Below are 25,152 nucleotides of genomic sequence, written 5' to 3' on the forward strand. Positions count from 1 at the left end.
TGCGGGAAATGATTGGTCAATTTAATCCTAGGACGACCGTGCATTAGGCATTCAGCCGACGTACAACTCCCTAATAATCACCAAGTTTGTTCTTCTTCTTTTCCCTGTTCTTCCTCCTATTCTTCTCCTCGTGCTTCGTCGCCTCTTAGTTCTTAACCCATCCCCCCCTTCCTCGTCCCAACCCTCGCAGTTTTCGCTAAATTTTTTTTCATTCCCCCTCATTTTACAAATTTCTTTTATACTTCGCGAATCGCACTCCTCTTCGTCTCTCCTTCCTCCTTCCTCTCTCACCAAATCAATTTATCAATTGAAATCACTGCATGTCGGTGACCCGTGCTGAATGAACCTCACTTGTATTGTGGCTATAACTTGTACCTCGTATGCTTGTACGTGTTCGTATAACGAAGAACATGTAACGGGGTGGTCGGTTGAGCTGCGGCACATTTTTCCAATCCTTCGTACTTGTAACAATAGTCGGAGAAATTTCCTTTTGTTCTTTTGTTTCCTTTTTTTTTTTCTCGGTGAGACGGAGAGAGAGAATATTGGAAGACAAGTTACCTGCTTATTGCATGTTCATACTTGAGAAGGAATTGGACCAAAGTAACGTCACTTACCACAATCTTTCAAATTGCGTGACGCGATTCATTCAAAGTTTATGTACCTACATGTAACACCGATCAAGCTAAAAATCTTTCGATTATAATACCGCGGAAAAAGACTTGAGAATATTTTTTTAGATCGTAAAATCGAGAGAAGGCATAATATGCTTGAACATTAACTAAGATTTATGAGGCGTGCTGAACTAGCTTTAAAGAACGAAGAACTTTCTCGCAGTTGAAGATCCCTGGACCAATCGAATATCTCGGCTATGAGTCGAACTCTTCTAAATGCGGATAAAGTACAAACCGAGGATCGCACTATAACATCTAACCATCGTTATCCGTAGATTTTCACTATATACGGGTGTTAAAAAAAAAAAAAATGCTCTTCGCACTTTTCTTCCACTTTTTCCCCCTCGATTATAAAAACCACATTATACCTACTGTACTTGTATTATTATACGCTGTATTCCAAATCCGTTGCAGTTCGGGCGCAACAGCGTGGAAAGTAATCGTACCCAGGTGAAATTCAAGCTCAAGTCACCTACGGCACTACTACTTAGCACGCGGATGCACTCGGAGGAGTTGACGAATATTTGAAGGTTCCGATCTTCCGCAGGAGTTTAAGCCTCGGTCCCTCCTTGACTACTTGTGAGCGGGCTCGATGGAAATACGTCCGAATTTATATAGCATGCATCCAGTGTGAACGGCACAGATACATACGTACACTCTGTGTAAAGTTTGGAAAAGTTTGGAGCATTTGGAGTATTGCAAGCATAAGTAGATTACGCCCGCTTGCACAGCGTACGTGCGTATATATGCTTAAGGAAAACTAATCGCCCAACTACGCTTGCCCCGTGTCTGCTGTGTATCTTCTATGTCAGTCCAGCAGACGTTAGTCATCGAAACTGACCACTGACCACTGACCGTTGACCCTCTGACCGCGGGGGTTGCATAGTTCGCCACCTAACGCGGTACTGGCAACTGTTTATTACAATGCGCTAAATGAACGACGATGGTTTCGGTAGGTACCTATTCTCCGAAATCTGATGTATAAAACGCGGTGTGGTATGTGTTTGGAATTCGTATCTCTAGCGTCGATATAGTGGTTAAGACGGTCCGAGCTGCGAACACAACAACGAGCACGGATTCAAAACTGCCCATTATTGCGGTCACAAAGCGAAACGCCTCCAATTACATGATTTTCTTCCATTCGATTATGCTGGACATAGGGAATCCCATGTATAATAGTATATTGTGTAACAAGGAGACAAACTCGGTATTTTAGGGCCGAGCGTAAGTTTGCAATACGAGTCGTATGCTCGTGTTCTATAAAATCAATTTCACCACGTACGACGAATACAACAATTGTAGATCTTGTAATAGTTCGTACGTATTAACGTTTAGAAAAAGAATGTCGCAGCAGGTCGACTTAAATTCTCGGGTTAAATTAACCATTTTAAAAGTACAATTTGCAAATTAAATATTTACTCGATGATTCAAGTATTAATATTACAAAAATTAATCTCATAATATTCGCTTACAGAACTAGACCTGCTGGGACATTGTGTTTAGTTAAATTTTTCCAACGGCACACGTTAATTATCGAGAAAAATAATACGATCAGTGTGTACAGAAGATACCGCGGGCTGAATGCGACAACGATGAATCATGCAGGCTGTATCCAGGGACAAATAAATTGGCAAACAACGGATACTCTGTGTTCGCTGGAAGGGCCATTGTCGGCTTCTTGGTTCAAGCAAGGACCCCTGAACATAGGATATAAAACTGGGAACGAAATGTTTAACACACGAGTCGTGGGTCGGGTGATTAATCCTCCCGTAATGCAGATTCCTTCGTCACGTATACCGACGATACGCGCCCCTATGCTTCCTTTTCATCGCGAGGCGTCGGTCGGTGCAGTGCCACTTACACTGTTGCATGATGGAAATGGCCTGGAAGTAGCGCCGAGGGCTTTTTTACCGCCGCACGACAGGGTCGCCCAACAACTCCGGCGCAACGGTGTAACCCCCGTGACTTTCTTCTCTTCCCATGCGGGTTGACTGTAAGCTGATTTAAACTTACCCGTGTACTTACGACCCTCTGGCAGCACGGGGCCGTTCCAACGACGCCACTAACGCTTCGGATGACGACGATCGTTAATATGAATATCCTTTTTAAAAGCGGCGTTGTCGAGTTACGATATTATACCCTCTCTGTTGTTTCTATTCGTTTGGATATATCGCTTTTCGAATCGTGACGATGAATAGCGGTTTCCGCTGCAGATCATCCTCACCGCTCTTACCCGTTTATCTATTTTTCACTTCAAATTTATACCAACTTTGCGCGTAACAAATAGTTATTTCCATTCAGATTTGTTGAACAAATCTTTAATTCTCACGGATCTAGACATATCTATACTATACCTGCGAGTAGGTACATGTATATATATATATACATATATATACATATATACATATATATACAGGTATATGTATAACTATATATATATATATTGCTTGTATAATAACACACGAACAGACATGGTTAATAATATATAACGTGTAGGCCCGCTGATTGTATCATGTATACGACACACGGTTGTTAGTGGGCGTTTATTTGCTGTAGAAATTCTTCTCACCATATTCGCCACGTTATCAAATTCGTACAGATATTATATCCTTGGTGCATGACGATCCCCTACGGCAAAAGGGGATTTAACATTCTTCGACGTATTTCCATATCAAACATTTCCAATGTCAAACAATTTAACTCGGTTAGATCCGTACGAGCTTTCGCAAATGATGGTTACCAAGAACAAAAGAGAGAGAGAAAAAAAAAAACAACAACCCATAAAGTGTATAAAAATATTTCACAAACCTGGTTTATTGTAACAGAACTCAGCGGCAAGACTCACCTGCGTATCGTAACTCTGTCGAAGAGAACAAATCAGTATAAAGTGTCGAATAGAATGCGGATGTTGTACAGTAATTATGATATTGAAATCAAATAACAATTTCTGCGACTTCTTCTCAAATACACTTGGATTGTCTTTTTAACGTGGCAGTAGTCTAAGGTCGAGTGGACGTTTGCTTGCCATCGGGGAATTCATTCTCCCTAATGTACACACGAGACCCAGATGCACAGGTGTTTTCTGAGGTCACGTGTGCCGTTCGTGTGCTCTCAATGATGCGCTATGCGACGTAATACCCAATGATGAAATATCGCGTACATCTCCGACACTCCCGTTTATGCCTGAAATTTTTCACCAACTTCTCGCGCATTTTTTTGCCATCTTATGCAGGATTTCAGGATATTGGATCGTCGTAATTTCTTCGCGTGACCAATTATTGTTGGCTAGCTCATCACCCTTCTATGCAGTTATACGTTACAGGCACGAGAAGGCGATCGACGTACGCGAGAAAAGCCGACTTTTTCTTTACACCCTGTATGCAAGTCGGGCGTGTGTCAATGCGTATACGTATACGCGTGTTAGGTCGCATGTGTGCGTTGCAGTGCGACGAGCTGAGTGGCGTTAATTTGGACTTCCTCCCCGTGGATGAGATTCATTCCCCGGGTATCCGGCGCAGACCCACACACCGCATTTTGACCAATTTAACGTCTACCTACCCAACCTGAATTTATATGAACACAACGGCGTATGTTCAATACGTGTTCGAGTACGTACATACAAACACGATCATCGTATGCAACTTACCGTCCGCATCGTGATTGCGATCATACGTCTGGGGGTAGAAAATTTATGTGCTACTCGAAGAGAGTATTATATATATAATGTAGGTGTATAAATATTCATTGATAACGAATTTCTTTTTGTACTTATTTGCATCGTACCTATTTAAACGATATGGCAAAATCAGAACTGACGAACTTGCGTCGAGTTTTTTTATCGTCTGATATCGATGGTTGCCTATAAGTTACACATACACCGAAAATGGTCCAATGTCAGTTTATCAAGGGATTAAGAGAGTTGCTTTCTTTATATCTACCGCCTGCAACTATAACATACGCCTACGTGTACGGGTATATATGTGTACGTATGCACGAAATGGATGACCGAGGGAGATCGGGAGCATTCAGCGAGTATAAGTACCCATTCAGCAATTCCTGGCCACCCACCTACACGCGTGCATAACGTACGTACTTGTATGGTGGTGTCAAACGTGAACAAATGTAATTCAGATGTCATGGTGTCACTGGATGCGGTCGAGCAGCGCTCTTTTTCCTCTTGCTGCCTCTTACAAACCCGCGGCTATAATGTAAACCCATTACCAAAGAGTTGCTGTCCAGGGGTTAAATGATCTTAATCGGTCTTAACTTCTTCTTGCCGCATACCTCCGTCGTTATTTCGAACTCGTGCCCCCCGCCCTTCTCCTTTCTATTCGGCACCTTTTTTTTTTCTTTCTTCCAATAATATCAAGCGCCAAATAACCTCAGTACTTGTATTACAAGAAGAGGCATATTTTTTGTATTTCAAATGATTTTTTTTATTATATGTACATATCTGTAATATAATTTCACCGACTTTACAAACATTAGTGTAATCAGTGTCCACGATAATGTATACACTGTAGTTATTTGCATATGTAATGTTATAATTGCTCTGTATAAATTAATAATTGTATAACTTCTCACTTTGTATGCGCTACATATAAATAACAGTATAACTACACGTAGGTATATTGTTATCGGAATTAGGAAGTCCTTCAACCCCGTTCGCAAATAATGTCTACGACACTGGGCTCCATTAACACAGGCTCCAAACATCTGTGAACCGCGCTTCCCAATATTTCATCAAGAAGAAAATGTACAAGGCTGTGAAAAAAGAATAAAATTTCGTCAGAGAATTATCTGATGAAAAACCGGGTGGAGATCATTGAACAAATTTATAGTTGGATTAAGAATTCCGGGCTTTCAACGTGCTCCTTACATCGGTATTTACTTTTTTCCTCTTTTAATTCCACACAAATTGGAAATCAGAAAACTGTTGTACTTTAGCCAGACTTATTGCGGTTATCAAATAATAAATATTTGAACTCACTTTTCGTCGGAAACGAACCGCCACAAGTAAAGCTGGAGATAGTGGGTATCTACTTGTATTTGTTGTAGGCCGTACTTGCTGAACGTGCGCAATCTGACGCATTCCAAAAATGTCTGAAATCAATACGAAACGATCAATAAACTATTTGGTTTTTCTGACAATCAGACCGACGAAAATGTGGAGAGGTACAATAAAGAGATGCACTCCTCAAAGCGTAGAATACATGAATTTGATCACTGCGGTTTTGTTATTAGAGTAATGCTTATTACACCATGGATTGCGTAGTTTTTTTTTTTTTATATGCACAGAGAAGCTACCGTAATACCTCGACAACGCAAAGTGGATAATAGCTAAGTTATTTTGTCATTGTGCTCATTCTGCACAAGCTGCAACCATTAATGTATGTACCATATCTACTAGAAGTTATATCATACTCCGGTATATCTTCGCGCATTACGTCACAATGTAAGATTGGAGCTGTGATTATTTTTAGGAAAATTTTTTCTCTCAATCAGCGAGACAGATTGGATAGAGATTGAGAGGGATTGAAAAGTGGTTTATCGTGGTTGAAAAGACTCAGTGTCTTACTGAGAATGCTTAAATACCTTTAAGCTGATCTTTATAATTCCAGTCAGAATCGAAGCTTTGTTGAACTGAACCGAAGAGAATATCTCTATACGTTCTGAAAACAATTTGTGAATATTTGTCACCAGAGATGAATCTAGATGACTTGGCGTGTAGGAGGACCAATTTGATCGATATTGATGCCTTGATACACTGACGCTGAAATAAGCATTAATAGTTAATGATTTCGTAACAATTGCACCTACTAATTTTATTATGAATTCTCTAACCTCTTGTGTTTACTTTTCTAGACTCAGTACCGTACCTATGCGTCCTTCTGCTACTATCGCTGCTCCTATCAATTTGGCCGTCTGAATCATCATACAAGGCGGAAACTTGCAGCTCGATTGCCGTCACGTCCTCGACTACTCTCTTCATCACAGCCCTGACAGTTCTGGGTTCAATGGTATGTAGCCAATCTCGTGTCTCCACTGACTTTCTCAACATTTGTGAAACAGATAATCCCTGAAGTCGCACGTAATGATTTAGTAAATTTTGAGCTGCTGTTTGAAAGTTGTTACAGATTTCACTTTCTGACGTTACAAAATTTGCCAAAGATGCATGCCTTTGAATGTTGAAGAGATCGTCTGTTGTGGTTAACTGTAATTGAAAAATACATTATAATAGATCCTGAACTTATTATCTTTTTTTTACAATCAGTATTCTTTACTTATTCGAAATATTTGGTTCCAAAACTTGCCAGATAATGTACGCTAGATTCTTTAAATTCGATGCACATTTTGCTCAGCAATAATAGTAATGTGGGGGGAAATTTAGGCACATCAGATCCGGAACAGAATCCGCTAGCTGTGGCAGTTAGATGATGTAAAAATCCAATCACTAATCCCTCTCTAACTTCGTCAACGCAAAAGCATTGGAGGAAATGAGATTTTCCACTGAACATTAATTCAGGCTGCAGGAATACCTGCAAGTAACATTAATTCGGTCATGAAAATTTTTGTCGAATAGGCGAAAGAGTACAAATACGTTTTATTGTGAACAAAACATACATACCAATAAATCCTGCAGGACTCCTTTCACTTTTTCTATCGTAGGCATGACCAGAGAGGCCTGTAACTCTGCAAGACCTGTGTCACCATCTTGACTAACTTTAGCAGCCAGCGTTTGCCTTACTTTAGCCAAAGCCTCAGTCAGATGCTGCTTCAAAGAGTGTAAATGGCTTCTGCACTGCTTTCTTCCAGCATTTATGACAATTTCTGTTGCAGTCCTACACATCAGGCGTCAATATAAATCGGAAATCGATTTTTAATCAATGTCTATAGAAAATCTAATAACTTTTTTAACATACGTGGAAAAATCGGTCTCATTGCAGAGAGTATTGACTGCGTGTAAGCGTCTGTAAAACCTGTCTAGCGCGCGAACTAAGATTGCAGTATCCCCAACATCCTCAACTCTTTTACCAATGAGATCAAAGTAGTTCTTCATGTTATTCAGAACAAAAGTGTCTAATTTCGCAATGGTTTTAGAGTCAAAGTCGTCACTGAACTCTGTGTCGTCCAGGGGTATTCTGTTGACAAACATGTCTTTATAGGAAGCGACAATGAGGCAAAGGTCGCTCATAAAACCCGAACTTCCCATATCCACGAATTCTATAACGTCATTTTCGCACATGTCCTTGAGTTGTTTCAACTGTTCGGTCAGCCTATTTTCGGCATTACTTAAGAATTCCGCGCACAATGATTCGGGTGGCTCTTTGAGCTGGAGCAAAAGATCGACACTCTCAGCCAGAGACTTTGTGGTCGCATCTCTGCTCTGGAACTGAGTTCTCAGTTTAACTTTGAGCTCCTCGACTATTTCTTCACAGTCCTTCTGTATACCTTGAAAAGAAGGCATGTTTCCATACTGGTTCAGGACACGTTGAGCATGAATGTAGTCTTGGACAGCCTGAAAAATTATACAAACTTGGTTGAATTTCACTGCACAAAGAGTAAATCGTGTATCCGTTTTCCTTATTCCTCCTTTTCTTCCTTACTCACCTGGGAGTAGTTTCCATTGTTCATCTTATCTTTCAATTTAGCTGGCAGCTTAAATAGAAATTGTAGCTTCTTGAGAAGAGTGTGCACGGACGATAGTCTCGTTATCTGTTGCCTTGTGCCTTGCAAAGTTGAAGATATCTGTTCCGAAAATGACGTGATGCTGTCCATGTTGCTGGACAGCGATTCCATGCTATCCTCCATTTTCTTGAAATCATTCTTCATCTGAAATCAATATGTCGATAAGAATTTTGCCAGTTCTCACATGTTTTGAAAACACTCACCTTTCTTATGGTATCGGTAGCAGAAATGAATTTGTTGTAATTTTCATATACCAAAGTCTGCATGTCAGAATGAAGCGTCTGGGTATCGCGAATTATTTCAGCTTCATTGTCCATGATCTGTTTCAGTGTGCATTCCTGCATTTGGTATAAAAGACAAAATTTGTTAGATTGCGAAACCTCGAAGTAGGTAGAATAATCGTGGCTAATAAAACCGATATTTTTCACTACGATTTTGATTGAATTTTAGGTTATGAGAATAAGTTAGAGCCGCCTAACCTTGAGCATTTTTTCCAGATACATGTCGGGGTTGAAATGCTGCCCGTTTATGTTGTACGGATTGCTCGTATTTTCTGTCATTTTTCTAAACGTGAAAGAACATTCACTTTGATACACCGAAGTGTCAAAATCTCCACAGATATTTCGTGTTGTGACAGCTGCGTCCCCGCGTTTCCATTACACGTTTCCGTTGCTCCGATGTCTCGATTCGTCGGACTCAAATCCGAGCCTCTGTTCCATTTGCGCATGCGTGACTAGCCAAAGATAACAGCGGTTCTCTTTTGCACCTAGTCGTGATTGGCTGAAGCAGCGCTCTCGGCCAATCACGGCGCAGAGCGAGAGTGACAGAGTGTATCAGAATAGCCCTTATCAAGTCGCGCATGCGCGTACTCGAATGTTATCTCCATGTGTATAAAGCCACTCGATGTTGCGTGATTATATCGAGTTCGCTAATTTCTCGCTGGGCGTCGTACGACGCTTTATTATTATGACGACTTTATAACCTCCTCGATGCGATTACGCTGTCGAAAAGCGGTACGATTCAGTATTAATAATGACAGTTTCATAGCGTTTCAATCAATCCGAGTGAGTGTCGAATGATACAGTGCGCGAGCTGATCCTCCGGGAGTGAAGTAAACGGACGTTGGAAGTTTAAAATTTCCCCTACGATGCCGCACCCGTGTGTAGTTTGCGGCAGATCGCGGATGAATCCGAACAACAGGCAGGAGGAGTACATGTTCTTCGGTTTCCCGGTAAACGACGAGACCAGGTGCAAAAAGTGGTTGGAATTCTGCTGTCGCGAGGACCTCTACAAGCTGACGAAAAAACAGCTGCTCCAACGAATGGTATGCTCGAAACACTTCGAACAGAGAGACTTCCTCAACTCGTATTTCGACCGTCTCAACTGCACCGCCATACCATCGATATACGACCCGAAACAGTCCCTCTACAATATCACCTGTGTTCTGTGCGGTAGATCCCGTCGAGACCCCCCCAGTTCTACTTATGACGGGGTCACTTTCCACCACTTTCCCGGCGAGGAATTCAGGTGTCTAAAATGGCTAGATTTTGTTGGGGTTGATTCTTATTACAGGCTCACCCGCAAGGAGATATTGTTCTGCTACATTTGCTCCAAGCACTTTGACCGCTCCCAGTTCCTCAAGGGATACCGTAATCGGTTGGTCGACCATGCCGTTCCCAACATCAGATATCCCGACGAAGCCGAGGACTCTGAGCCGTTCCTGATAGACCTCGCTCCTGAGTCAAAGCTTTTCCATCATCCGGACAGGACTCGGAAGCTGGAAGCCCTTCCACAAGCCGTGTTGGAGAGTCAGGCTTGCGCCGCCTGTGGAAGATCAAGGTCTGATCCGAGAAATAAAATCGATAGGTATAAGTTTCACCCGTTTCCAGCTTATGAGATCGGGCGATGTTTGAGGTGGTGCCAATTCCTGGGTAGAGAGGATTTACTCAAAATGTCTCCAAACCAAATCAGGAAGCTAGTCTTATGCTCAAAGCACTTTCAGAGTGGGCAGAGCTTCCATCGCGTCGGACCTTGCGATGCGGTGCCGACGATCCGAGATATCCATGAACCAAATACAGCTGTTAATGTTGAAGATGACTTTGAAGAAGCGGAAGAGGAAGAATGTGCTGGCTCTGCCAAGGGCACCAAGAAGCAGTCTAAAATCAGGCCCATGGTATCCAGCAAGAAGCCTAAAATAGACAACAAACCTGCTCCGCTTGCCAAGAAACGTGGTAAATCGAAGAGGCCCACTCAGATAAACATCCCCAGACCAGATCCTAATAATATAGAAAACAGGATGATTAGAAAACTACCGCTGCCGCCGAACAATAATTGGAAACTCATTCAGGCCGGAACTATGCAACCGATTACGATAGCTAACAACATAGCAACGTCTGTAAACGAATGCAAAAAAATGATTCTTCCATTTACAGGCGACATAACTAATCTGGGTACTCCCATTCCCGTTCATAGCTTGTCGAGCATGCCTCCCGGCTTATTGATCAAGATAAACCTACCGGATCAAAACAAAAAGCCAAGCCCATCTGGGCGTCGCAAGGGGGTTCGCAAGGGGAATAGCAAGAAACAGAAATCGTCAACCATTACTACACTGAACAATATCCAATTAGTTCAGTGCACTCCGTTGAGCGTTAAGAATGATCAAAATCAGTCTGGTAAGGAAGCGGATGAATCGGTTGAGCATACCCTGGCGGATTTATTGACCTTCTCACCGGAGCGCGAGGAAACGGTCGACTATGAAGAACTCGGAGTACAGGAGGAAATTGTCCTTTCACCCGGTGCAGAAACCACCGAAGAACAGACGTTTAAATTCGAACAAACCGACCTTAAGGATGATTACTACTATGAGGTTGAGGAGACTACAGACACCGGGTGCGTTCAGAAACCAAGAGTCAGGCAACGTAGAAAGTTATCTTCGCTCGCTAGGAAAACTATTCTTCCTATAAAGAGCGAGATTGGATTTTTCCTCCGCAAATTTGCACCTAAAATGCAAAGGCTACCAAAAAAGGCTAGGGCTCAGTTGAAATTATCTATCGTTAATATGGTCATTGATAATCTATAAGATTTATCTGATTGTTGAAAAACGGACACTTGTGCTACAGAAAGTGATAAAATTTTGCTAGCAAAAACTTTCTTGAGTTATAAATTATCTAGTTGTAAGTTGTATAATTGTCTGATAATATCAAACCGTTTGTATAATGAACGATGCGATACTAATTAAATACAAAATTTCAATTATTGCTCGATTGTAAATAATTAGTTTTAGTAAGTTTAATGTTGATGGAATTATGCAATTGCGAAATACGCAAAAAAAAAATACGAACCGGTGGCAAACGGTTTGTTGCACTGTCGTTTAATATCAAAAACTAAATCAACTTTACTTTTGTAATATTGATAGATCATGTTAATATTTGTGCAAAGCTGATTGGTAGCTTAAAGTATTTTTGTAAGTAGAAAAGGAAAGTGAAGAATTTGAACCACGTGATTTTTAGGTTTGACGTTTTATCCTTCAACTTCTCTGCATCCTCTGAATATTATTTAGATAAAGGATATATTTCCTTTCTTTTTTTTATAATATATGCTTACTGATTATACGAGCTCTTCGAAGGACTATTCGGATTACAGGTAAATTCGCTACATCCAAATGTAAATATTTCTATCTTATTCATAGCCTCGATCATTCGATCGTGTCAGTTGACACATTTTTTTTATCTTACTACTTCGGTACTTTTGGACACGCTTTTCAAAGATCTTTAGACATATGAAAAATACCCGGAGTAAATGTATAAAGATATCTATACCAGTTTTGGAGCAAAAACGGGTATACTATGTAATTTGTAAAAAGTATAGTAATAAATATTGTTCTATACGTCACTTTAATTATAGCTCACGATTTATAAAATACACAACGGGCTGAATGTTACAATCAAATAGGATTCCTGGTGCTCAGGGAAAATGAAAAATTTTCTAGGAAACAATTTCAAAACCTTGCCTTCATTTAATATAATTACTTGCTTGCCCCTTGACAATATCGGGAGGATAATATGTGTCAGTAGTGTATCATACAAGTTCAACTCGTATATCTACATTATATAATCTATTTGTACAAGCAGTTAAAGAGATACTTTCATTCCCGGAAAAACTAATGGGTAAGTGAAAAGTCTGGCATTTTCAGGAAGTCTTTTATTTCCCTGCCGCTAGACATCCTGCCAAAATTTTACCAAAAGCAATCTAAGGCTACCACTATTCAGCTTGAAAATTATTCTTAGTCCAAAGATTTAGTTTCTCATTTTTGATTTTTGCAAGTACGATAAATGAGTCATAAAAGTTTATAATGTACCCATCCTGGCAATAAATCAGAAATATTTTTACAATAATATTTTGATGTGTATAAATTACCGCACAATTTGAACATTTACTTTTGAAAGTATTATTCGAAGACTAGAATTGTGTGTGTAATGAATAATGTAGAAACTACATGCCTATATATTGATTGGTTACCCTGCTTTCTGTAAGATCAATATCTCTTCCATGAGACTTTTCAGCCAAAACTTCAATCTACTCCTTCTTGTAGTTTTATTATTTCCATTATCAGTTCCATGTAAGTATGTATCTTTTCGAGGAATATAGGAATAACTATGCAGGAGCAGTTCATGTATTTGATAAAAACAGAGATCCTTGCTACGAAGCAGATGCTGAGTGAGTTGTCAAGTACTTGAGTGAGAATTTTATTCACCAAGGCACAAAACCATTAATTTTTTTTTTGATATGTTGACAGTGCAACCCTCAATACAACAGAAACCAATTGGGATAGTTTGGAAACAATTCCACATACAAGTACAGATAAGGAAGAAATAATTTCCTACAATCAGGCCCTTGAATATTTCAAAGAGACTGACTTATCGGAGTACAATGTAGTATATTTACGCACAGTTGATTATCACGATTCACGCTCAACTTCCTGCAACTAGATGTACCAGAGTATGAAGAAAGTATCTTTTTTTAGGAAAATGTGACGAGCGCTAAGAAATCAGGGATATTTTCGTGTTTTTCAAACCGTGGAAAATCCAAACTGAAACAAGATCACATCAGTGATTTTAACTTGATATTTCTCATTGCAAAGTGTAAGTACTCGATCGAAAAAAACTTATCGTAAGATTTTCAAATATAATAACAATCACACATCATAATTTTGGCTACAAAAATATACCGGTTCCGAGTTAATACGGTGGGCATCCCGTCGAGGCTGTAAATGCCTCAGCCCACTGCGTAGAACAGCAGGCTGGTCTGCCCCAGTGTGTTTCCAACTCGTCAGTCATTTCCACAGAGGTTTTGTGCGACCCAACATCCCATCGAATGTCTTTGCGTTTCACAACTCTGCCTCGGTGAGGAAGCATACATGTTAGTGTAGTTGTAACGGCGCTTTGGGAGTTCAGGTGTGATTGATGAAGATGACATTCGTTAGGCCTGATGTATCTGTGATATTAGAGTTACGGTACTTTGAATATTCCAATTAAATTGCATAGCGATTTTATATCGATACTCTCTACGTCATGACTCTTGAATCATTTTTTCACTGACTTGGGTGAAACGACGTCAGGTCTGACTGGAATCCATCGCTTTTCAACATCCCTTTTGTCGGTTGTTTCTGGTCCAACTGCTCTGCAGTAATATACTACAGGTTCGTTGTTTTCACGAAACTTTTCAGTCTTTCTTGGAATCCATATAACGCTTCCTGAAGCTACGGGTTCTAAGCACGATCGCACTTTGTGAAAATTTTGATACCAGCTGTGTAATATAAAATTATGACGACCCGAGAATAGTTTATTCGTAGTTCGGCTCACCGATATCGAATTTAGGTAATACCGGCAACAGCGTGCCTACCGTGTAGCTTTGAAATTTATCTACTATACTCCCATATTCTCCGCATCTACACAGAATACCCAAAGGATGCTCCGTACAGACGCTACTTGCAGGATGCTTATAGTCCATGTCCTTTGCAGTGAATTTTCCATAAAATGGTTCTTCATACCAGCTGTCTAATTTCTCTAAGGGGAATCAAGTCATTGCCAAGTAGAACAATAGTCGAAACAGCAGAATTTCTAATTCCTAATATCAATTCTGTCTACAAGGTCGTTGATAATTGTAAAATCGAAATTTTACTAATTTTTCAGGTCCTTACCAGAAGGAAAACAAAATTCATATTGCAATGCTGAGAACAGTGTACAATTCTTTAGTATCAAGCAGAGACTCGGAATTCATTTGGGAAAATATTGGTTTCCAGGTAAACTACGTCGATCGTCGGACTTCTGACGCGATTTGTTCATTCTGGAATATTACAGGCGTCGCAAGACTAGCATATTAATTAAACTAATTTGTCATAGAGTGATTTGCCATGGACTGATTTACGTGGCGTAGGAATGCTAGGAGTATTGCAATTACTGTACATGTGCACAACATATCCAATTATCAGGGATACGCTCTATGAATTATCGAGAACCAAATCAAATACATTTCCATTCGCTGTTCTTAGTCTAAATGTTACAAGCATTGTGTTGAATGTGTTGAGACGGGAAAAGTTAAATCGGTAAGTTAATTCAGAGATTAGAATCATTTAGAATTTACTAGAGTTCGAAAATTAGGAACCACTATACATTGCACATTTGATATTTTAATATTCATATCAATTTCTCTATTCCTCTCTGTAATTTACATATTTTTAGGGAGATAAATAAGGAGGGTGTCTTTGTTTGCATCAACAAACTTTACACATCAATGTTTCATTACTTTGGACAAGTCTGGATCGATGAGAGAAAAACTATATCCGATGTTGGGAGTTTGTTGAAAGGTGGTGGAAATATTATCAGCTTAATTTGCGGCGTTACGTTTCGGTAATTGATGAATTTAACTTCAGATGTGGAGCAGTTGTGCCTTTTTAAACGGGGAAGAAAAAAAATCTTCAAAAACTTCAACGTATCAGTTGAACGGAAATAAATGATCAAGGACTTATAGAACAGCTTACACAATAAATGATGGCCCAGTGAAGTTTGTTAACAGCAAATTTATTCGTAATTAATTTTCACTATACATATATAAGGCCAGGTTACATACGCGTATATTTGTATTATACACATATACAAATGTGCTCAATAGATTTGTGTTCGAAAACGTTATAAATGTAACATAATATTACGTGTGAGTAATCGAAGCATCGTATTTTGATGTTAAAACATAAAAATTCAGTTGACAGTGAGAATGAGTTGACAGTAAAATGAGGTGAATGTGATTCAAAAAGCATATGTAACTTCGATCTTAGAGATCAACACGAATGAAATTTAATACAGCGTAAAATGTCCCAACAACATTCATATTCATAATCATAGATTTGGTAAGGACTAAGTATCAAGTACTTCGAAAAATGATTTATTTTGCTAGATTAATGCAATTACTCTACACTACGTATATTGTTTAGTTTTTCTTCTTTTGCATGAATGTATGCTTAATTATCATGCTAAGAACACTTTTACCCGAATTAGTACGCAACTGTGCACGTTATGTACTATCTCACCCGTTATTCGTAATTTCCGACACGATCAAATAATTGCAAATCGTGATGCAGCTTAATATAGAAAAGTAGAATAAATATTTGGTCTGAATATGAATTTATTCATGAAATTTACTATGCAGATATACTTGTAGTATTACCGGCTGTACTTTGAGTTAGGTGCCTTACATAAGCGCTGCAAGTGTAATTCATTTTATCATCCAATTCTCGATGAAAATTTCTCATTAGCCTAATAGCTGCTTCAAAATTTCATTCCTGTTCCAAATTAGTCACTACGATCAGAGAACTAATACTAAAGAGGTTCCTTTTTGAGAATTTGATCTGGATACTAGTGAAATTAATGCAAATATCAAATTCATAGAATTCGTATATTCCGTTACAAAATTATATGCTATGTGACAGAATATGTAGCACGTGTACTCTGTAACTAGTGATAAATAATGATTTTCTACTGAATCTACACTACTGTGGACTATTAACCAGATATCTAACTGTGACGCAAGTACCCATACGCCTGTAATTATTAGTGACAATTGCAACAACGAAGCCAGCTTCTGCAATGGATTATTAGTTTCGTAATATTGTGCGAGTTTTTCAATCGAGTTCGACTTTGACTATGCTTTTACATGAACAAGTGTTTCTCCAGGTGCGTGAATTTGAAAGGTGACATTTTGACCCACCTTCTACTTTTTATTTCTATGTGCCATTAAAATGTTCAAATCTCTCTCCGTTCGTTTCGATGAAAAACTTTCGCACAACTTGTGTATGCATTATAAAAAAAAAAATATATATATATATATATTTATAAATTCTTTCATCCTTATCAATAAGGTTTTTCGCATAATGGTTTACATGTCTAACTACGCAGACTTTGCAATCTGTTTTTCATCTCTTCCAACTCAGTATCGTCGACGTCTTCCACTTCTTCTTCCTTGGACGACGACGCCGCAACCGGTTGTACACCGGGCGTTTCGGTAACAACGGCAGGAGCTGTCCCCAATTGGCCTGCCGTTAGTTCCCACAGAACCTAATCAATCAATGGCACATTTTTGGAAACATCTAAATCTGTACAAGACTTTTCTGAAATTTGTTATTTAAAATGCTGCTATAATTAAACGATACCTTGTCAACTTCTTCCTGTGCTTCATCTTCCATCTCTTCAGAATCTTCCACCGAATCCATGGTTTCGTCTAGCATTTCTTCAATTATTCCTGCTTTCATCATTTCCTTTGACATTTCTCTCATTGTTGCAGCTACTTCTGGGACCTTGATCAGAGATTGCATGGCCTGCATTACTTCGGTGGACTTGGAGAGCGAACCGGCGACTCGTATCGTCGCCAGTTGATTTTTCATCTGGAGAGAAACTGAATTCAAGTGCGCTTTGGATGTGTAAATTTTGTTGCACGCTTTCCTCGCCCTGATTACTTCCTTCGCCAGAATTGTACAGACATCCTTGTCACCTTTCTTTGCTGCCTCCTTTAGCGATCGCTTAACCTTTTCCTCTTCTCGTTGAATGGCTAACACACGGAAAGTTTACGATGTATTCTTATTTAAGCAATTCGTGTAAGACATGACTAAATGAAATATTTGATAAGAAAACAGAATGGACGGTAATTTCGGTACTGAGAGTGAATGGTTAGACAGATGTTTGGATATATGTTTTCGGGCGTCTCGTGACTCACCGCGAACCTGCCTATCCAATTGATAACCTTCTTTCCTCAACTTGTGCGTCCATTCTTGGACCTGTAATTCATTACGGGATATTATTATGTGCTCTCGAATGTTATTGAAACTTCCATTTCGAGGCTTACCATTTCTTTCGGGTTTTGCTCGTGAGATTTACCGAAGAGGCCCATTTTCTGTGATCCGCTGACAGCTCGACGTCAGAGTTAAGCTATGTTTGTGTGAACGTTTAGCGTCGTATGCCGTCGCTCAGTTATGCCAGTAAGGGCGGTCTTTGTACAATGTTGAAGATTGCGTTTTTCGGGAGCAGATGGCGCTTCGGTCGCCAGCCTTTTACAAATGGCGGCTCACGGTTGAACACGCTGACTTCAGACTTGTGTAACCGCAATCACGGTGGAAACAGGGTCGGGCAAAGTTTCGCCACGTTCATTCCTGTGTGAATAGTGCGATTCGTTACGGGTTCGGTTGATTTCCAGCTTCAGGCCGAGTGATCGAGGGACATTGTCAGCGTGCGTCAGCCGGCCTAACTCTCGAGGACTACGGTGGAAATTTGAGCAACGAGGTGAAGATGGGTAACGTTCTCGCAGCATCAGCGCCGCCCCCGCCCCCGTCACCGCTCTCGAGTCCGCTGCCGGGTTTTGCAAAGCAGGACCCGGTGACCGGGACTTACTCCGCGGTTTCCCCGGCCTCCGAGTCCGAGGAAAAATTGGAGAACCCCGGAACCATCGAAGACCTCCACAAGACGTGCAAAGGTGCGAAATCACGTTTCACCCCGCTCGCTACTTCGATCGCGTGTCATGCGCGTGTTTTCCTGATATAGATTTTTGCCAGTTTTCATTTACGCTTGTCATGAATGACAAGACCTTCAGTTGAATTCGCTGATGCAGAGCACGCGACCTTGGACGGTTGACAGCGCGAAATCGATCCGGCATCCGTCGGTCTATGGACTAGGTTAGGTTAGGTTAGGTTTCTGGGTCCCGTGCTTATCTTGCTGACTTTTCAGATATCTTCCCGGTAAACTTTGAGGGCGCCAAGCTGATGGTCAACAAAGGCCTGAGCAATCATTTCCATGTCTCACACACAATCAATATGAGCTCGGGTCCACAGTCCGGATACAGGTGATAAATCGACTGTTATCTTTTTACTGGAACTCTGTCCTCCGTTAGCCTCTGCTAATCATTGTTGTAAAACGATTCTGATTTACAGATTTGGGGCAACATATGTCGGGACTAAACAGATTTCTCCCACAGAGGCGTACCCCGTTCTGCTGGGGGACATTGACCCAAGTGGCAATCTAAACTCAAACGTAATTCACCAGTTTAGTCAGAGAATAAGAGGCAAACTGGCAACGCAGGTACAGCAGAACAAATTCACAGCAGCACAGATGACATCTGATTACCGAGGCGATACATATACTGTTTCGTTAACCCTTGGTAACCCGGACATTATCTCTGGATCTGGTAAAGACTTGATTATATAACTATTGATTGATGCTGAGGTTCGAATGTTTTCCTTTCGAAAATAAAACGATTTTTTTTGGTGAATCCAGGTGTCCTGGTAACGCATTACCTGCAAAGCATCACGCCGTCGTTAGCCTTGGGTGGTGAACTTGCTTACCAGCGAGGTCCTGGAATCCCTGGCGGACACATAGCGGTTCTTTCTGCTGCTGGAAGGTACACAAATGGCGAATCCACGATCAGCGGTAGTCTTGGTAAGTAAGATGTCTGTTTTTAAGTCAACTTAATATGTCGGGGCTATCATCTTATGATAATGATAATTATGTAATTAGTGTGTAGATTGAGCGTGTGTTGTGGAAGGTTGCGAGTGAATTGTAGTACAGCAAAATTAGCAGATTATGAACAAAATATTCGATAATTATTTCAGGTTTAGCAGGGTGTCACCTATGTTTCCATCAAAAAGCTAGTCAACAGCTGCAAGTTGGGGTTGAACTGGAGGTAAATTCGAGAATGCAGGAGTCCATAGCCACTATTGCTTACCAAATTGACCTGCCCAAAGCAGATCTAGTCTTCAGAGGTAAGTTTTTCGGTTGCGCAGGTTAAGCCACGTGAGTTTCAAACATTGAAGCTTTCATCATTAGAAATTCAAGGACATAGAAGTGATGAAATGCAATGTTTACATTGTCTCCAGGAAGCGTCGATTCGAATTGGACGGTGGGTGCGGTACTGGAGAAGAAATTGCAGCCATTGCCATTCTCGTTTGCGTTGAGCGGGATGCTCAATCACAATAAGCACCAATTCAGACTGGGATGTGGTCTGATTATTGGTTAAGAGTAATTATTGGCCAATAACTTGTTTACCTTGATGATTAGCCCAATTTAAGCATATACACAAACACACAGACACAGGCGCGCAGTCAACGATGAATTGTGCAGAAAGGAATTTGACCGACGAACCAGTTAACTCTGCTCCCCATCCGACATGACACCCGAAACACATACACGACACACCCATGTAACTAACAGTGGCCATATCATTTTTATTTTCGCCAGCTGCATTCGTCATCTTACAATTATTACCTGTTGTGAATACATCCATGTGACTCGACCGTGTTGATACTTATTAAAGAATTATACGAGGACGTGAACAAGTTTTCAACCAGATCTCTTCAGTCGTACAATTCCACCATTCGAATCACGTTTCTGCATCTACGTATGTAATTATTGCGTGAATTCTAGCTGCCAATAAGGGAGAAAGAGGGTGGAATGTACAGGTATTGCATTCTCCGGGAAAACCTAATTACCAATAGCGTTTTGTGAACATTTATGTTTCGTCCGAATTTTATCAGTTTTGAAAGTTAACATTTAGCGAATGCGCTTGCGCAACGAGCGACGATTCAACGAAACAGCAGATCGAGCTGCCCGTTACATAGGCGACGTTCTGATTTTGTAGGCCAAGTTGCCGACAACCAGGCGCCGAACCCAGAGTGCCACGAGAATTTTTTGTTTAAAATTGAGGCGAGTGAGGCAAAACTTTATCAAAATCCTAGGTTTGCCTACGTTTTAACCTTAGCAAATGAAAATCAAATCACACAAAAGCGTACGTGAGTTAAGGAGATGTCTGCTAATAGGGCAGGTACAAAAAATCGCGAAGCTACAGAATGCGAAAAAAGTTTGGGAAAACCGCCGCCCGTGCCTCCGCCGTCAAACGTAATGACAATTAGCGAAAGTATAGCAAAGCGCATCAGCACCGGTGAGAAATAATGTCAATTATACAATGAAAAATCCAAACGTAAAATCACACGATAGTTGAAAACCGGCCGGTTCGGTTTCACAGGCACGATCGACGAGGAACGCCGTGATGCCTACGATAGTTATTGGATCGAGAAACTAGCCTGCATGGACAAGGCGCATAGCGTCAATGCGCAACTTCAACTTGACCAGATTGCGAAGATCGAAAAAAGGCTGCGGCAGTACGTCACAGGCGGAAAAAAATGCCCGCTTGATAGGACGAGGGTATTTCGCACAGAATTAAATTTAGAAATGCAAGGCACCGAATCAGCGATATTGGGGATGTACATTGTCTTCGTATTTTCCACACAGATAACCAATTGCTACATCCACAACAAATCGCAAACGCTGAAGTGCACGCGGGACGTCGAGGCGTTTTTGAAATGCGTTGATACCCACCTATATCGCGCTGTTCGCGGATCAAACGACGAATGGTCGAAACCCTCGAAGCGTCCGTCGTACGCAGAAAAATTCAAACGCGGCTTCTAGCCGCCTCAGAAAACACGTTATTGCGTTATACAGAATATATAATACAGTACCTACTAGTTACCCAATAGCGCGGATGTACTGAAATATTTTTCCTCTTGCCGCATGAAAAAAAAAAAATAGTCTTTCGCCGCGAGGTTTATATGGTCCCTGTAATTACAAGAAGCGATCTAAGAAAGAAGAAGGTTGTGCAGGAAGTGTTTGCAGGACCAACATGAACGATAAGATAACTCGTTGTTGGAACTTGGAAATTAGAAAACACCGTTTCGGTCTGCAGGAGTCGACGCTGATCAAACACGGCGGTTTAAATTTTGATTTGAGAGGATTATTTATTGGAGAGAGTGCTGCCGCCGCAGCCGCTTTTAATCTTAAAATTTCGACTTACGTCTTGTTTGCAATAACAAAGCAGTCTTGTTCTACTCTTAACTTTGTTTTTTTTTTATTCCATCTTTTTTATCGTCATACTTGTACGACTTTACTAATCGGACGGTGTATGAGTACTTATATGTAATTCGCGAGAAGCGCCCCGGGCAGTACGGCCCTGCCGTACGCTGCAGGTTACAGGTATAACGAGGGAAGTAAAATTGATTTCCCTTGCAATTTGGTTGACGTGGTGAATAAGGTGGAAATTAGAGACGCGATGGGAGAATATCTCGTGCATACATCAGCAGCTCTGCAGCAGCGCGGCGAAGAGAGGAGAGGAGGATAAAAGCTGCACGCGCGGACGTGCACGGTATTATAGTACACGCGAGAGCGTGTAATCGGTTGTCTTGTTTTTGAAGAGGCGAGATCTCGTTTTGCTCCTCTCGTTGCAGCGGCGAAGGCAGGCGGGCGGCTATCCCCCGAGAGAGAGTCGAAGAGGCCGAAGGTGCAGCAGGTTCTCATTATCATATCCTACCATCCCAGTGTTTGGCGGTGGTTAAGACCGGCTTTATGGGCTGTATTTTCTTCGTATAATTGGCCCTCCACGTCCCCCTTCTGCGCTATCTACCTACCTACCTACCTACCTTCCTTCCTACCGCGCGGCCCTACTACTCGCAGGGCATTTATTATCGCCGCCGTAGAAGACCGTTCCTTTTTTGGTCACATAAATTAGTGTCCACGCTACGCAAACAATACCTACATACCTCCCAAAAACCCGCAACGCGTAACCCTTAATCTTTTTCGTCTCAGGGATTATTATTCACCCTATATATCCTGCCTCTATATCCGGGCGATGAAATGGTACAATTAATTTTTTGATTTCCAAACAAAATACAAACACGTATATACGTGATAGAAAACCAGATCAACAAACGAGTATCACGTCGAGGTATACTCGATCTGCAATCTCAGCTTTTTAATAATCTGCGGTTAAATTTAACGAGCGCAATATATAAATTCCCCCACCCCCCGCGATGTCTCAAATTAATTTATGTAATCGCGGACTGTCTCATCTCCTTTATTTACACAGATTGGAAAGGTGTGAATACGCCTCGTTTGATGCCTCCCCCCTCCCTGACACACCTTCGGTGGAATGCGCGTGTGTCTCGGTCCAAGCGTATAGACCCCTGTCTGGGGGATTTAATTAACGAGGTATCTTCTCTCCTCCACTCTCGCGTGGGGTTGGACGCGACGCAGCGTTCGTCGGTTGGCGGCGTGGTGGGGATAAACGGAGCCCGAGTAGAGGCAGAAGAGCGGCCGAGGCTCCCCCGACTTTTTCACAGGCCAAGCCAACGCTCTCGTGGTGTACCGATTCAGTCGCGCCAAGACCGCAGAGAGGTTCGCACAGCGGCGTTTCGTTTCGAGGGATTATCGTTTTATCATCCTAACCGCCCGCGCCGTGGCAACAGGTTGACTGAAGCTCGTGATAAGTAGTTCGTTAGTTGTTTTATTTTGTCGATCGAGTGACGACGACGCGAGGCTAGCGATGTGAACATTGCGTCTATTCGTCGTCCCACGTCGTTCGACGCGCGATAAACTGCAACGACGTCATTTTCCTGACGGAATAAAGAAAAGACGAAAGGTCGATGGAGACTTTGTGTTAGTTCTCCAGTCGCCTGTGTGTTGTTGTTACAATAACCCTGTGTGAAGTAGTAGCGGCGGCTGTGTGACAAAAACAAACGAGAACAACAACAACACAACGACGACGACGTGAAATTTGCCTCAAAGTCGACGATCGAGATCGTCAGTTGTCATTTGGTTCGCGATATGAAAAGAAGATGTGACCCCAACAACGAATTGTCGCCGCGTTGTTTCGATTAACGGCCTCGGGTTTTTAGTTATTAGGTAAACAATGACGAATCAATGAACCTGGTTTTCCCGGGTGAGAGTTAAATGAGTTGAAAGAAGAAGTGCGTTCGTCCAGAGATAAGGTGACAAAGTTTCTCGTCTTCTCACCCTTATTGACTGAGTGAAAAAACATAAGAGTATTGATTTTTCTTGTGACAGTTGAACACGCGTTAAATTCGTCAAGATGTCGCGGCTAATTCTTCACCTTTTCTTGATCGTGAATATGTTCGGTAAAATATTTACAACCCACGGCGTCTGCGAACCGATAAGAATCGAGATGTGTCGCGGTGTCGGTTACAACGTCACCGCAATGCCGAATCTCGTTGGTAACGAAATTCAGGGGGAGGCGGATTTCACCCTTCAAACTTTCAACCCCCTGATACAGTACGGTTGCAGGTAAGAGCACAGCAGTCTTTTTTTTATCACCATTTTGAAGTTGGTAACGTAACGAAAAATCATGGAATATATCGGTGCACAATTTTAAAACGACTTTCAAGTATTTGGCTTTTCAAAATATAAACATGTTTTCTTTGTTATTACGTACTTTAGCTGAGTTTCATACGATCCTAAGGTTGCGAAGTAACGATTTTTCTAAACATGCATCGTTAAATTAACGTTATTAAATCTAACCTCGTCTTCTTTTACTCCTCATCCGGAATTGTTGCGAATGTGTACGAAAAAAGTTGTAAAATTGATGTAACGCGCGTGGCGTTGAGAAGCATGCGGGAGGGTTTTCACTTATATAAAGTGTGTACAATTAATTACCTAAATACGGTTTGACTACGAACTCAAAACACTGACTAGTAGCAAAGAAGTCGTCGCGTGCTTTCCGCCCAGCCGGCTTGTCGTACCACACGCGTGCGTGACTGCGTGTGTATACATAATACGCGTCACGCTTGTACGAAGACACGTGTATCGCTTGTAGGTACGTGTGTTTAGTAGTAAAAGGCAAATACCTTGTATGTACGAGTCGTGCATATGACCGAATGAAACCGAACCGACTGCCGTAGCCGTGCGGGCAACAGAAGTTGTTTGACAGTTTGTCGTAACACGCGAGCTCTTGAAAAAGAAGTCGAGGAAGAGGAAGAAGAAGAAGAAGGAGAGAAACCACGAGACGACCGGTCGTCATCTCCACAGGCAATCACGGGTCGTCTTCTTATTCTTATCCTTCTTATTCGTTTTCTTCTTCTCGCCACTTCACTGCAGATGATGATAAAAAATTTCACTAAACAAACGTACATAAACAACTGAGAAGGAAAATAATATCCCGTCGCCGCGTTAATTGATGTTATTTTCGCAGAATATCCTGATCCTCTTTCTCCCTCCCGAGTCATAAATCAACAACGCCTTAAATTCTCTTTGGTTTCTCGGTAAATCCACAATGGAAAGGTCTTTGCTAGATTCAAATCGTCTCGTCGCCGCCACTTATTCAACGACGTGGTGTGGGGCTAGCTATAGATATACATATAAATTGGTTTCTAGAGGTGTGGGGAAAAAAAATGTATAGTCAGTCGAATCTCACG

General features: G+C 41.3%; 5 protein-coding genes and 1 long non-coding RNA gene across 13 annotated transcripts in view; 3 read left to right on the plus strand and 3 right to left on the minus strand.

Annotated features, from left to right (window-relative positions):
* Positions 1-3,096: 3,096 nt before the first annotated feature.
* Positions 3,097-3,693, minus strand: LOC124214104 (uncharacterized). The gene is made up of 2 exons (XR_006882067.2): positions 3,517-3,693; positions 3,097-3,391 (listed from the first exon to the last, which is right to left on the minus strand). It is a non-coding gene; the product is annotated as an uncharacterized lncRNA (long non-coding RNA).
* A 1,414-nt stretch (positions 3,694-5,107) lies between these two features.
* On the minus strand, positions 5,108-9,043 carry Vps51 (vacuolar protein sorting 51). Its single transcript, XM_046616091.2, has 10 exons — positions 8,840-9,043; positions 8,564-8,698; positions 8,283-8,504; positions 7,595-8,190; positions 7,300-7,513; positions 6,986-7,210; positions 6,551-6,885; positions 6,267-6,444; positions 5,662-5,774; positions 5,108-5,435 (listed from the first exon to the last, which is right to left on the minus strand). Exons 1-10 carry the CDS (start codon positions 8,918-8,920, stop codon positions 5,327-5,329), a joined length of 2,208 nt encoding a protein of 735 aa, XP_046472047.1. The 5' UTR covers positions 8,921-9,043; the 3' UTR covers positions 5,108-5,326.
* A 114-nt stretch (positions 9,044-9,157) lies between these two features.
* Positions 9,158-16,674, plus strand: LOC124214095 (uncharacterized). 5 transcript variants are annotated; one of them, XM_046616097.2, is made up of 8 exons: positions 9,158-12,978; positions 13,050-13,076; positions 13,156-13,291; positions 13,384-13,762; positions 14,552-14,661; positions 14,762-14,964; positions 15,101-15,225; positions 15,292-16,674. In XM_046616097.2, the coding sequence occupies exon 1, from the start codon at positions 9,508-9,510 to the stop codon at positions 11,437-11,439; it is 1,932 nt and encodes a 643-aa protein (XP_046472053.1). In that variant the 5' UTR covers positions 9,158-9,507; the 3' UTR covers positions 11,440-12,978; positions 13,050-13,076; positions 13,156-13,291; positions 13,384-13,762; positions 14,552-14,661; positions 14,762-14,964; positions 15,101-15,225; positions 15,292-16,674. The 5 variants fall into 5 exon arrangements, with proteins under 5 accessions (XP_046472053.1, XP_046472049.1, XP_046472051.1 ...); XM_046616093.2 differs by having other exon boundaries at positions 9,158-13,076; positions 13,371-13,762; XM_046616095.2 differs by having other exon boundaries at positions 9,158-13,076; positions 13,384-13,778.
* Positions 15,420-17,912, minus strand: Vps24 (vacuolar protein sorting 24). The gene is made up of 4 exons (XM_046616108.2): positions 17,754-17,912; positions 17,625-17,685; positions 17,065-17,459; positions 15,420-16,969 (listed from the first exon to the last, which is right to left on the minus strand). Exons 1-4 carry the CDS (start codon positions 17,796-17,798, stop codon positions 16,799-16,801), a joined length of 672 nt encoding a protein of 223 aa, XP_046472064.1. The 5' UTR covers positions 17,799-17,912; the 3' UTR covers positions 15,420-16,798.
* A 41-nt stretch (positions 17,913-17,953) lies between these two features.
* LOC124214101 (Translocase of outer membrane 40) lies at positions 17,954-20,223 on the plus strand. The gene is made up of 7 exons (XM_046616107.2): positions 17,954-18,029; positions 18,102-18,377; positions 18,629-18,743; positions 18,832-19,085; positions 19,175-19,336; positions 19,510-19,659; positions 19,774-20,223. Exons 2-7 carry the CDS (start codon positions 18,194-18,196, stop codon positions 19,911-19,913), a joined length of 1,005 nt encoding a protein of 334 aa, XP_046472063.1. The 5' UTR covers positions 17,954-18,029; positions 18,102-18,193; the 3' UTR covers positions 19,914-20,223.
* A 2,867-nt stretch (positions 20,224-23,090) lies between these two features.
* LOC124215569 (frizzled-4) overlaps positions 23,091-25,152 on the plus strand; it is a 32,800-nt gene continuing 30,738 nt past the window's right edge. For all 4 annotated transcript variants that reach the window (XR_011176671.1, XR_011176670.1, XR_011176672.1 and 1 more), the window contains exon 1: positions 23,091-24,025. Coding sequence is in view for 1 of the 4 variants with exons in the window: in XM_069134497.1 (XP_068990598.1) it covers positions 23,814-24,025 (212 nt within the window). In the remaining 3 variants the exon portion in view is untranslated. The remainder of the gene's footprint in view (positions 24,026-25,152) is intronic.

The sequence above is a fragment of the Neodiprion pinetum genome, chromosome 3, assembly GCF_021155775.2.
Source record: "Neodiprion pinetum isolate iyNeoPine1 chromosome 3, iyNeoPine1.2, whole genome shotgun sequence".
In the NCBI taxonomy this organism is placed as follows: Eukaryota; Metazoa; Arthropoda; class Insecta; order Hymenoptera; family Diprionidae; genus Neodiprion; species Neodiprion pinetum.

Coding starts and splice junctions, on each gene's coding strand:
- Vps51 (XM_046616091.2), bottom strand. CDS start 8,920: ATGACAGAAAATACGAGCAATCCGTACAACATAAACGGGCAGCATTTC. Junction 8,505..8,563: donor CTACCGATACCATAAGAAAG/GTGAGTGTTTTC, acceptor TATTGATTTCAG/ATGAAGAATGATTTCAAGAA. Junction 6,886..6,985: donor AATCTAGCGTACATTATCTG/GCAAGTTTTGGA, acceptor TTTCAATTACAG/TTAACCACAACAGACGATCT.
- LOC124214101 (XM_046616107.2), top strand. CDS start 18,194: ATGGGTAACGTTCTCGCAGCATCAGCGCCGCCCCCGCCCCCGTCACCG. Junction 19,086..19,174: donor GGACATTATCTCTGGATCTG/GTAAAGACTTGA, acceptor TGGTGAATCCAG/GTGTCCTGGTAACGCATTAC. Junction 19,660..19,773: donor AGCAGATCTAGTCTTCAGAG/GTAAGTTTTTCG, acceptor CATTGTCTCCAG/GAAGCGTCGATTCGAATTGG.
- Vps24 (XM_046616108.2), bottom strand. CDS start 17,798: ATGGGCCTCTTCGGTAAATCTCACGAGCAAAACCCGAAAGAAATG. Junction 17,686..17,753: donor AGCAAAACCCGAAAGAAATG/GTAAGCCTCGAA, acceptor AATGAATTACAG/GTCCAAGAATGGACGCACAA. Junction 16,970..17,064: donor CACAGGAAGAAGTTGACAAG/GTATCGTTTAAT, acceptor TTGATTGATTAG/GTTCTGTGGGAACTAACGGC.
- LOC124214095 (XM_046616093.2), top strand. CDS start 9,508: ATGCCGCACCCGTGTGTAGTTTGCGGCAGATCGCGGATGAATCCGAAC.